General features: G+C 30.5%; 1 protein-coding gene across 1 annotated transcript; it reads right to left on the reverse strand.

Annotated features, from left to right (window-relative positions):
• Positions 1 to 5,127: 5,127 nt before the first annotated feature.
• Positions 5,128 to 10,993, reverse strand: LOC134683237 (uncharacterized). The gene is made up of 7 exons (XM_063542411.1): positions 10,835 to 10,993; positions 8,556 to 8,742; positions 7,900 to 7,997; positions 7,258 to 7,323; positions 6,620 to 6,706; positions 5,924 to 6,043; positions 5,128 to 5,400 (listed from the first exon to the last, which is right to left on the reverse strand). Exons 2-7 carry the CDS (start codon positions 8,722 to 8,724, stop codon positions 5,314 to 5,316), a joined length of 627 nt encoding a protein of 208 aa, XP_063398481.1. The 5' UTR covers positions 8,725 to 8,742; positions 10,835 to 10,993; the 3' UTR covers positions 5,128 to 5,313.
• Positions 10,994 to 12,741: the final 1,748 nt, after the last annotated feature.

Below are 12,741 nucleotides of genomic sequence, written 5' to 3' on the forward strand. Positions count from 1 at the left end.
CATAATACTAATATTGCAATAATTTGAAAGAGTCATCTGCCAGCTATTAAAAACTACTACTTTTTTTTAATTTTCAAGCAATATTAAGAAAGTTACAGTATTTTAAAACTTGGGGGTTGGAGTTATGAAATCTTTGTATTGTGCTACTTTAAGCATTTTAAACATGTGCGTTGTTTGAAAGATAGCAGGGTTGTATAAGCGAAAGTCTACTCAATAACCTTTATAATGTGCATGTTCTATAGCTCATGCATTTCAAATATAAAATGTACCCTACAGTTTCAAACAAGAGGTAATTTAATTCAATTTCTAAAGCAATAAAGTGTGGATAATATGTAAATACCAGATGTTAAATTTTTATAATTTATTACATGTCATACTGGTGAAATTTCGTTTTAAGCATATTTTATATCAGTTACATTTTTGAGGCAGTAAAATTAGGCACAAGAAGTATGGCAGATAACAATCAATTCAATGATATTTTTGATAAAATTATATTCAAAAACAAACATTCTGAATCTGATGCCTTTTACAGACATTATCGAGGTATGATCTTATATCATATCCGCTCTTTGACGTTACAATGATCCTATATTTTATTATGGAATATGTTGACATAGGTGTTTAGAACAAAAACATTCTCTCGAAAATTTAATATGATCCAAATAAGGACAAATATTATTTAACATGTCTCCTTTGCTGACTTCTCATGAAATTTAATACAGGAAAATAAATTGTCGGTAAAACGATGATGATTAAACTTGAAAATTTCAAATAATGTTTTCGTTTTTTTTTTGGATATCAATGTTTTTTGGGATACATCTTTGTTATAACTTTTTGTCGGAAAAATATTGGAAATACTCGAAGTTGCTTCCATGTACTTGTGAAAGTTTAATGTTTATATCCTGACAGGTTAAGAGTAGACGACAATAATCTAGCAATACAATGACACGTTATCGCTCTTTCTTGATACAATAAATAGAATTTTAAAATAAAATAAAACGAATTTGAGTTATTATATCATATCCGCTCTTTGACGTTACAATGTTCCTATATATTATTGTGGAATATGTTGACATAGGTGTTTAGAACAAAAACATTCTCTCGAAAATTTAATATGATCCAAATAAGGAAAAATATCATTTAACATGTCTCCTTTGCTGACTTCTGCAGTTACTGAGAGTAAACTCCGGTATTTCGTTCTGGTCTCTCCCATCAGCTGGTGTTCTTCGCAATTCTGATTACCTTTTATTCACTTACTTCATAAACAGTATAGATTGGTTCGATGTGCGTGCTTTGTGTTTCCCCATATTTATTTTCCGTGTTTCATGTCGATACTCTTAATTTCTCGTGTTTGTCCCGCATTTGATTAAAAAGTAAACCGGGACTAATTCAAAGTCAGCCATACTACTGTTTTTAATTATGTATTAATGAACTGGTGGTTTCGTGGTCTAGTGGTTAAGACCGATGGTTACAGTGCTGAAGGTCCCGGGTTCAAATCTGACTTGGGGCGCTGGAAATTTAGAAATGTGATTTTCACCCTCCCACCAACTTCTCTTGTACCCAGGCCGAAGTTTATACTAGAAAGGATACTTTGGGGGCCCGATAGGTCAAAGTTGCCCCTACTTTGCCCTTGAGATTAATCTGCTGATATCTCTTCTGTTTGTATGTTCCCGTCGAGTGTACCGGTGGTTCTCTCCGAGTACTTCGGCTTCCTCCACCATAATACCAGTCTTCCCGGTGTCCTATCACTTCCTTACGTGTTGGAGTGGGGATTGTCCTTGTAAATATTGTTGTTAATACGTTAGTGACAAATCTCCATTAATCCTGAAAGAGAGTGTACACGGATTCCACAGTATCCTGATAAGTGCATGCTTCAGTGTTTGTGTTTTAGATGCTTTATAGAACGTTTGTGTTGCATGTATACATATTAATATGAACTCTTGCTTTCTATGTTTCATTGTATGTGTGCATGACTTGATATATTTGTTTTGTTTGTTTTGTCGGGTTTGAAAAGTCTTCAAAGCTTATGTTTTAATTATATTGCTTATACAGACTCTAAATAAATTATGTCTTATGTCCTCGTATCTCTCGAAGGGTGCTCCGAATAACGCAGGAATCTACCAATACATACATACCGGTTCCCAGGATATTGATTGCCCTCTTCGTTAATAGCCTATAAGTACTTAAATAACAGTATCTATTCTATTGTATATGTATGGTATGTAATGAAGTCCATCAAATTAATAAAAATAATATATATTTTTTTCAAATCAGATGCAACTGGTGGACGCTTGAATGTGACCGCAGGGTTTTCATGTCCTTTAATAGTGACTGCATGATCTCCAAGAACGGTTGATCAATAACTTTTAGTACTTTTTTCTTTAAAATTTTCGATTTTGTTTCTCGTGCTTCGTTATTCCGATTTTTATTGCATGTGCTTCCGTGTTGAGACACCCCCCCCCCCCCCCCTGTTACCACCCTCTGATAAGAACGAGTCATTCTTCGAAATATTTTCCTCGATTCTATAAAATTTCTTGATATTACTGTTCGAACTAACAATCCCAACATGTAAGTATTCGAAATCTTATCTAAAAGAATATCCGATGACAATTTTCGCTTAGTAAGAACGTACAAGTATTTATAAAGTCTTACTATATAAATCCTTGATACACGTAGCTTTGTTTATAGCTATTATTAAGGATTTGTTTGTAAATGCAAATTTTGCATAATATAGGCACAGCATAACGATTTCTTCCGTCAATTTTAGAGGGCTGATAAGGATCGAGGAATGATACTTGGGCCGATATGGAAAGGTCAGATATATAAATACAGTAAAAACAGCTTATTTTGATAATTTTTTTGACAACAGGCCAAAGTTTTGATTTTTTGTCCAATTACTGATAGGTGTTTTAAATGATGTCTAAGGTAATCCTTCGGTAAATATATGAAATGTTTCTTCCTGTTTGAGTTACACACTTTTGTGGATTCGGAAAGAATTAGAGTTATGGTTTTCATAAACCATTTTCTGATAAATATTTCCTATCGGCAGGGTAGTCGAAATGATTACGTTTGACATACTTGGAGAGGCTACTACGAAAGATTCCGACAACAAATGTAGGCGTGTTATAAATCAATTTAGATTTACGGCATGATAAGTTTGAGTAGGGTAGCAAACCGTGAAATCGAAATATAACAAATGCCTGTGGTTATTACACAACATTGAGGAATCTTGTCCCATGCAATGCATGATATTCCTCAATACTAATGTAATAATTATGTTATACATGTATAAAGAAATTAAAAGTACAAAGCTTGAAAACCACTTCATATCATGTTTAATGTAGTTCTGAATATTTCAGCAAAATTGACGATGGTGACATAACAGAATTAGATTCATACACACCATAACATAAAGCTGTAAAACGGCACAAAGCGTGCAAACAAATGCAATAAGTCGTAGGATAAGATCGTCAAGAGACAAAAACGACATAGAGTAAACCAACAGCTCAAAGCACATTATACAGAAACGAAAGATTAAACAACAGGAATCCGGATATATATGTAAACATGAGGTGAATAAATCGCAGGGGCTCCAAATTCTGTTATATTAGTGACACCCATTGAGTTGCACGAAGCAAGTTACAATAAACAGATTAAAAGAAATGAAAATTGATTTATACTGCAACTGTGTTAGTTTTCGCAGTCAAATTGCATTGATGTTCAACAGTTGAATGCATCGAAGTATAAAGACAATAACCATGAATTGTCTCGAAATATAAATTTTATTTGTAATATGATCGAAACAGGATATAAATGGTCGGCACATCCTTGCATTCTACTTGTTTTGATTTGATTTTGATTTTTGGTGTTTTAACGCCACTTTTAAGCACCGCTTTTGGGCTATTTCGTGGCGGCCAGTTTTTATTGCTGGAGGAAGCCTGAGTGCCCGGAGAAAACCACCGACCTTCGATAGGAAATCTGAAAATCCTAGTCAATTAAGATTGGAGTCAAGTGAACCCGCACGAGCGGGATTCGAACTCACAAACTCAGTGTTGACTGGCTAGTGATTGCAGTAGTAACTACTTAAACCACTCGGTCAACGAGGCTCCTACTTGTTTTGAAGCCACGTGCAAAAAGTTTTTCGAGACAATATATATTCATTCTCTCTATATATATTCGATCAAATTCATTTCAAAAGGAATAAATAGACATAACTAAAGACGTTCAAGTGCAGGTTGGAGTAATTAAAGATTATTTGCATTGAAATATTCCTTATATCTCGATTAATACATTTTTCAAAAAAAAAATTATGCAATTGTGACTCGTGTTGTCTTTCTTTATTGTGTAAAGCTGACATTAGAGCCATGAGATAGAATACCCCAAACATGCATATATGTATCCCAATGCCTTATATAGTTTTCAAAGAAGAATGAATGTTGTTTTGGGAACTAACAAAATACTGAACAAATTTCAAATGAAAATTTATTATTACAAGCAAGTACATCTAGTCTTATTATAATATGAATATACAGAAATACAAATCAAAATTACATTTAAAGTACAAAGAAGTCCCTGTTGTTTTCCATCTGAATTCCCTGATACACAAAAGTTAATTTAAATTCCATCATTGTCACGAAATTGACGTAGAGTTCCTTATTTACTTTACCGTTTAGTCCCTGTATTAGTCTTGCCGACAATAAACAATTCTGAAGATTTAATTGCTTTTGGTTGGAATTAAGTCTATTTTCTTTTATACTTGATTCATACTTAACTGTAGCATGAAAAATTTAAGGCATGTATTTAAACTATATTATACTCTATTTATTATACATATGTCGAAAGGAATAAAAAAGTTATATAGTTATATTTAGACAAACATATATGTAAATAATCATATAATTGTATGTTGAAGGTTTATATAATATGATTATATATCAGTATTAAGCAGATAAGGGAATATATGAACACCTATGTTTTTGTTTCTTCCAAATTCTCAAAGTTTAATATACTATGCAGTAGAAATACTTGATAAAATAGTCAATGGATTGTTTTTGTCATTTCCTATTTTGATTTAAGAAAATTTATTTATTTTAGTTAGTGATAAATGATACACACGTAAAAAAAAAATTTTAATTTAAATTTTGATTACAAGAATATTAAAAAAAACCTGAACCTTAGCCATTTTTTGTTTGCAAATCCTTTAAGACAGATTAGACATAAAGTAAACTAAGCAATACAGAAGCAGTGTTTTGGTTAATAAAAGATCATGATGGGTTTTGCAGTCTTCGTATAGTCCATTTGGAAATAGCTTGATTATGGTTTATATTCTGGAAGTTCTAGTTTTGTCATTTGCTTCTCGTTGTCAACGAATTGCTCACTTCTAAGTTCTCTATCTTTCTTCTGAAATATATAAAGATCGAAAATGGTCATTCGTTCATGTTTTCAAGTTAGCAATACAAACAACCATTATTATTTGGTATGAATTCTAGTTTCTTCGTCCAGATTTGAAAGATTACATTAAGACGAATTAACCAGCTTTCGTATTTTCTTTTTTGTCTTTTTAACTATAACTAGCACATTGGTTTTGGTGGTAAAACATTTCGAAATGATTAAGTTGTCAAAATACATAATACATCTAAACGCATAGAGTAACGGGAAAGGTCGGTTAAATTGTATAGTATTATTTATGATAGATGCAACATAATAAATACATGAAACATGTTACATTTTACGTAGATCAAATGATGAAAAAATAACTTTTCGGAAAGTTCGAATATTATCCGTTTTTTTTTATAATGAAGTTGTATATAGGAAATTATCGATCAACACACAAACATTGTCTGCTCTATGGTCAAATTAATGTCTCTTTGACACATTCCCCAATTTCCCTTCTCAATTTTATTATAAAATCAATCAATCATACCGCTAGTTTGCATGGAGCCCATGGTGATGCACAGCAATAGAGTGACGCAGCAAAAGACACAAGGAATTCTAGAAGGCATATAAGGCCAGTTATGACAAGCAATTCCATGTGGCTATCACGCTACAAGTAAGAAAAAAAAACAAAAACAAATGAAGACACAAATATTCCAACACGTATGGAAACTAATGATAGAAATACAAATGGTTTGCAAATACACAGAAAAATGTAAGAAATCCTGCATTCAATATAAGATAAAAACAAATGTGGTATGAGCATGATGAGTGTCGATGAGAAAACTTTCTATCCATGTCATTATGTATAAAAAGTAGATAATTATAGGTCAATGAACGGTATTAAATACAATTTATCGGCTTGGGCGAATTTAAAAAAAATGAAAAATATGTACATTAAGATTGGACTAGAACTTTTTGACATATATTCTGTTTGAAACTCTTAAAAGCTTTGGTATATAAGAAAAGTAAATTTGATGATATATTGACAAGTTAAATAATATTAAAATGTTCATGTTTCGTTTAGTTTTCCACAGAGAGTTGCTAGGAAGAGATTTTTTAGAAATGTACTTATAAATAATGATATTGCATGACAAACAGTTTAAATACTTTAATGTTTTCTGCCTTAAAAAAAAACCATTTAAATGCCATGACTGCTAAGATTGGGAAATTTGTTTGAACTTACCAGTATATAGTTAGCTGTGGCTGCACCAATAATAATGGGTACGAACAATGATGTCGCCATAATGCTAAATACCATGAACACCACTTTCTATAAAAAAAGAAAGAAAAGTCAGATGTATCTTTTGATATTCGTGTTGGCTGATTTTTTCAGTGCTCTCAGCATCAAATAGGCAAACAGTAAAGACATATCATTAATATTTCCCCTCCTATTTTTGTGACGAAAATTTTAATTAAAGTGATTTAAACCACGAGAATAAACAATATTTGATTTATCAAAATATATATTAAAAATATTCAGACATGTATAAGATGCACTAAGTTAGTTACGAGCCTGTTATTTAGTGGTTTTCATTAGGTAATGTTGATCATACCTGCTTTTCATTTATTGTGTGGTAAATCAATTTGGCCGTTAGTGTTTTCCTTTGAATAGTTTTACATTGGTCATTTCGAGTCCTTGAAATGCTTGATATCAGGTAAGGGAATAAGTCATTGCCGTACTGTTACCTATACTGGCTTACTTCTACACCAATTGGTTTAATTGGAGAGTTGTAATGGCATCACTAGTCACATCACATTTTATAATCTAATACTTTTTTTATTTTCCTAGTAGGAAATTATCTATGAATTACAATAACTTACAGTTCTTATCAAGCTGTAGTCTGCATTTCTTGCCATATAAGCTGGGACAATTCCGGTGACAACAACCTATAATGAATAGAAATAACACATTTATACATTTCTTGACAAATGATTGTTCACCTAGGATTACGATTTACAAAAGTTGGCAACCTTTCCCAAACATCATATACATAATCCCACTATCTGGGATAATTTTTTTCATCAGAACTTCTGTCTCTTATCATCTTGGTTAGAAGATTTATATAAAAAAAATACGTTCTCACAATAAAGGCGCTGGATTTCCCTTTATTACAAATTCAATAATAATAATAATAATAATAATAATAATAATAATAATAATAATAATAATAATAATAATAATAATAATGATTATAATAATAATCATAATAAAAAAAATAAAAAAATAATAATAATCATAATAATAATAATAATACCAAAAGAAATATTAAATACAAATATGAAAAATTGTGTTTCTGTTTCTATGAACATTTCATATGTACTGATACCTTTTTTTGGCAAAACACAGCTTTTATTTTTAACACGAAAATATAACTGTCTTGGTGTACTTAACAATAATTCTGTTATAACATTTCTGTAATTACAAATTTGGCGTTTGCTAATTAAAAATACTTCTAAACTTACCCAAATAGCAGACACCACGGATCCTCCATCAAGTCCAAGCATGATGGTTTTCTTATCAAACGTGAAGGTAGGTAGAGTGGCATTTTTAATAACAATTTCTATAAAAAAACAAAATGCAACGTATTATTTATAGGATTGAAAAAATAATTATCGGTGGGATATAACTTATCTTCATGTTTGCATATTAACATTTAGTACGTCGAGGGCCATCTATCGCATTTATTGAACAACATTTCTATTGTTCTGAATCCCTGTATAGAGCATGATGATAGATACTGAATACTGTAAATTCCAAAATTATTGAGTGCAATTATTATTGCGATTTTGTCATTTAAGACTAAAATGCAATTTTAATTTTTGCAATTTAGTTAAAAAAAATCCTGTTTAATTCATATAAAAAATTTAAAATGGGAGTTCAAATTATGGCAGATATTACCTTGTCGCATTTTACTTTAAAAATCGTATTATTCGGAATGTATTGTACTATTAAAGAAAAAAAAAGCGATCATTTAATTTTCTTATTTTTACCGAAGCGCAGTGGCGAAAAAAAAAATCTCCCTTCAATTTTCATTTATACATTTGTTTAAATACTATACAGCGATCAACTAATGTAATATACAACAATTATTATGATATTCAGGAGAAAGAAGATATACCTTTCTTCCCTAAGTTGTCACAAGATTTCTTGTCGATTCCAATTGAAACGAATGCCATGATCAAACAACCTAGGCCAAGAAGTATCTGTATGGCACCATATCTTTTGAGAGTAGCACCCAATTGCTCCTTTGCAGTGACAACTTTCGATTCCATGGTATAGAACTTCATAACTAGGCTTTTTCAATCCTATAAAAAGAAATGAATCAAATATATCTAAATAAACTCATAATAGATTCCAGGAAAGAAAGTTTGTATTTGCGCCAGACATGAGTTTCGTCTACAAAATACTATTTATTGATGCTTGAATCAAAAACAGTTGAAAAGGCAAAATTAAGTACGAAGTTGATGAGCATTGAGGACCCAAATTTCATAAAAAATTGTCAATTACAGGTAATGTAATATATTCCCAAGGTGAAAACAGCCTTAGTATTTTATCAGATTCTAAATTTTGTATACAGTTAATTTGTAATTATGACCAAATCAATGATAATTCATGTCAGCACAAAAGTGCTGACTACTAGGCTGGTAATACCCTCGGGGAATAAAAACTCCAGTACTAGGAGCATCGACCTAGTGGTTGTAAAGAAACTCATCATAGACACAAGGATAGAAATGATATATTTATGCCTATTGCTCGGTATAAACAGAAAGGACTGAAAAAATAGTATTGTTGACGGAATTTTTCAGAATTAAGTATATATTATAAGTAAGGGTTACGGCAATAGCAAAATACCGGTATTGTAGGGCATAAAAATCCAGAACATAAAAAAGTTAAAAATAAAACTTGAAGAAACGATTTAATATTTAAAAACAAGAAAAAATCAAATCTTATAAAGATAATGACAAACAAGGACATAATTGTTGGGAAGGAAAAGGAAGACAAACGTAAGAGTAAACTTGTTTTCATGAGCATAAACACATATCTGTCTAGTTATCGTTAATGGACAAAAAGTTCAAAATCAAACTGTTCGAAAATCAAATGTTTAGCAGAGAACGTATGATGTCATTTAGTAATTGCGTTTGGTATTAAACTTGGACATGTAAATACCTAGAATTAGATGCATGATCAAAACTTTAAATGAAATGTTTACCATTTATATTTTTTGGAAATACTATAGATACTTTAAGGAGTAGCTACCCGTCGATATTTTCTGAAAAATTTCGGAATTTCGTGTTCCTTTTTACTTTCGTACTTTATTTGGCCTTTTTAACTTTTTCATTGCAGCATTACTGATGTGTTTCATGTTAATACAATAGTTTGGCGTCTTCAATTTTTATTTTAGTATCTATGATGTTTTTTTTATCAGTTTATCAATTCCAGTTTTTGGAAGCATACGATGTTGTATGAATTTCCTTTAATTCATTCCGTAATTGCTTGCTATATTTTTTCAGCTGTTTGCAATTATGAAGATCAAGTTAATTACTAAACAACGTTTATTTTATGTGTATCATTGATGAATAAAACTAATTTTTATCCTATTTTCCGATTTGAATGATAAAGATAAGGTAAAATCGAAAAAAAAACAAAAAAACTTTTTGAAGTCTTTTTTTTTTATTATTGTCAATCAAAAATGTGTTTTCATATCAATGAAAATACTAGATCATATTTTACATTCCTTAGAATATAGCAAAATAATCATTTTATAGAATGAAGTGGCAATTGATTTGACTTTTTCCAGAAAAAAAAGAGAACATACAATGTGCTTCATTCTAACGAGAACGTTTTTTTTTTCATCACGTCGATCTTTGGTCCTATGATAATAATGTCTACCATACCAAACTAAGAATTTTAAATAATAATTTCTGGTTATATTAATGGGAACAGTTATAACAGAAAAATCCCTGTGTTATAAAAAAAAATTAACTAATGGGTAGGCACTTTACAATGACAAAAATTATCAGATTGACAGCTACATTACTTAAGGCGCTTCTCATATTTCAAAAAGATCGTTAAATTGTTTTCACTTTTTCCGATAAAATAACTTTGTTTTAAACCGATGAAAAATTATGTAACAACCATTAATATTAGAATCTCCTCCAAAAATATCATGTATCGGTTTTGTTTGCGGTCTCGATGTTTATATTAAACGACTGTTTCAACAGTAACAGAACACCACCTTTTATTGTTCAGAGATTTCAGATCAGAAATTTAAATGGTCATTAAATATTTCTAAATCGTTCGTGTTTTCACCTTTATCTCTTGTTAAAATATTTAATTAAACAATTTAGTAATATTCAGTTAACAATTATTTTTCTTTGTCCTTTAATTAAGACTTACCAAATAGCTAGCTCAATGTCAATCTGGAACTGGAATTGCAGGATGGATCCTTATCTTTAAAACTCATCCGCAGTGCATGCTCTTTTATACAGGCATCAATATCCCGTGACCAGGCTTCTTGACATGTTTTCAAACCCGTGAAGTTTCAGTTCATAGGCCCTAAAAAGTTATATAAGGAGTTATGAAATAAAAATTAACATATTTTCGCACCTTTTATAAACTGCTCTAAATAACTTATTTTTTCCAAGATTTTACCACTCGTCAGCATTTTTTCATCCGATTTTAATCTTATGACATGAGAAACTAACCGAATAAATGCAACTATGTGATGGAAATATAAATGAAAATTGTTTGCATACTAAATAGATCTAATTACATAACTAGTATTTGATAAAGCATGTTCAAAACCTCAAAGTAAAATTTGAGTTTCAATATTTGAAGTTTGAATTTGATATTTAGAGATTCCTGATAGAATTATAAGGGGGTATTACATTTTCCCCCCATTTTCTTATTGAATTGTTTTGTAGGATTTGAACATGCCTGCTGCCGATTATTACAAAAACGGTTGCTTCCGACAATCATATTACTAACATTTTAATATTATTGATTAAAATCATACATTAACACCAGAAAGTATATATTTTCATTGAAAATATATTGTTGAGAAGAAGGGAAAAATAGAAAAAAGAAAATACATTTGTAGAATGCATACACATCTTCAATAAAAATAAGAATAAGAATATTTATAAAATCCAATTAAAGGGCCCGTTTCCGAGCATATGCATATATATATAATATTAATTGTACAGTAATTTTAAAGATATGTTACATAAAATATAAATTAGTGAATAACTATACGCTTACTAAATGGTGTTTGAAAATAATTGATAAAAACGGATTATTATTTTATGTGAAGATGATCCCACTTATTGCCATAACAGAAAAGCTGTTTGGAATAAACTAAACGGGTAAACGTTAGTTTACATATGATTGTATCTTGTACTACAAATCGTTACAAGCTACATTATATCATTTTTTTTAACGTTAAACTATAATGTTGGGAGCAGCTAGACGTACCGATGATCATTTAGGCTATCTTAACAATTATATTGAAATATTGTTTCGACTTCTTAGAAATAGCTTGTATATATTTTTTTCTTTGTTTGATTAAGAAATGAGATGGGAGATCTTAGTGTATTTCAAGACAATATCAACATTAAAGCAGAGAGTTTTTGTCTCGAGAACAATACACGCACCATTGATTTTCTCATGGAGAATCTTCCCTAGGAGTTACATCGACCCAGTCAATTACTAGTAACTCAGCATAAATACTAGCACTAAATTTTGTAAGTGTTTTACACCAGACGCTCGTTTTGTCTTAACAAGACTAATCAATGTAATCTATGCTTGTCTGGGCTAAGAAATCCTCAGTATGCCGAAAATTTGAAAGTTAAGTAAATAGCTAGTTTATTATTTTGACCATTACAATGATAGATATTGTCAACACAGCGTACTTTCACCGAGGCTGATGATACTATGCTGCACAAAAATCCATTCAACAATAGAAAATTGCCGGCTCATCTGCATGTAAGACTTCATTAGAATGACAAAGATTCTGTGTGCAGTGAAAGTGAGTTTTCAGAAATACTGTGAAACTGTTTACTCTCGTAATAGTATTAACCATATGTGGATTCTTTAAAAAAAACAATCGAAAGACCTTCTGGACAATTTTAAATTCAATCTTTCTCTGAAATTAATTTTATCAAAACTTTCGATTTTATCAGCCCTTTATCGCCCATTCCCCATATGAAATTGATTGTTTTTAAATAGAGATAATCAACAATACTCTTCAACATTAAAATGGTAGCATACGCTATAAATGTATTACTTTGGGATGACACATGGCA

Source organism: Mytilus trossulus, chromosome 9 (assembly GCF_036588685.1).
Source record: "Mytilus trossulus isolate FHL-02 chromosome 9, PNRI_Mtr1.1.1.hap1, whole genome shotgun sequence".
Taxonomy (NCBI): Eukaryota; Metazoa; Mollusca; class Bivalvia; order Mytilida; family Mytilidae; genus Mytilus; species Mytilus trossulus.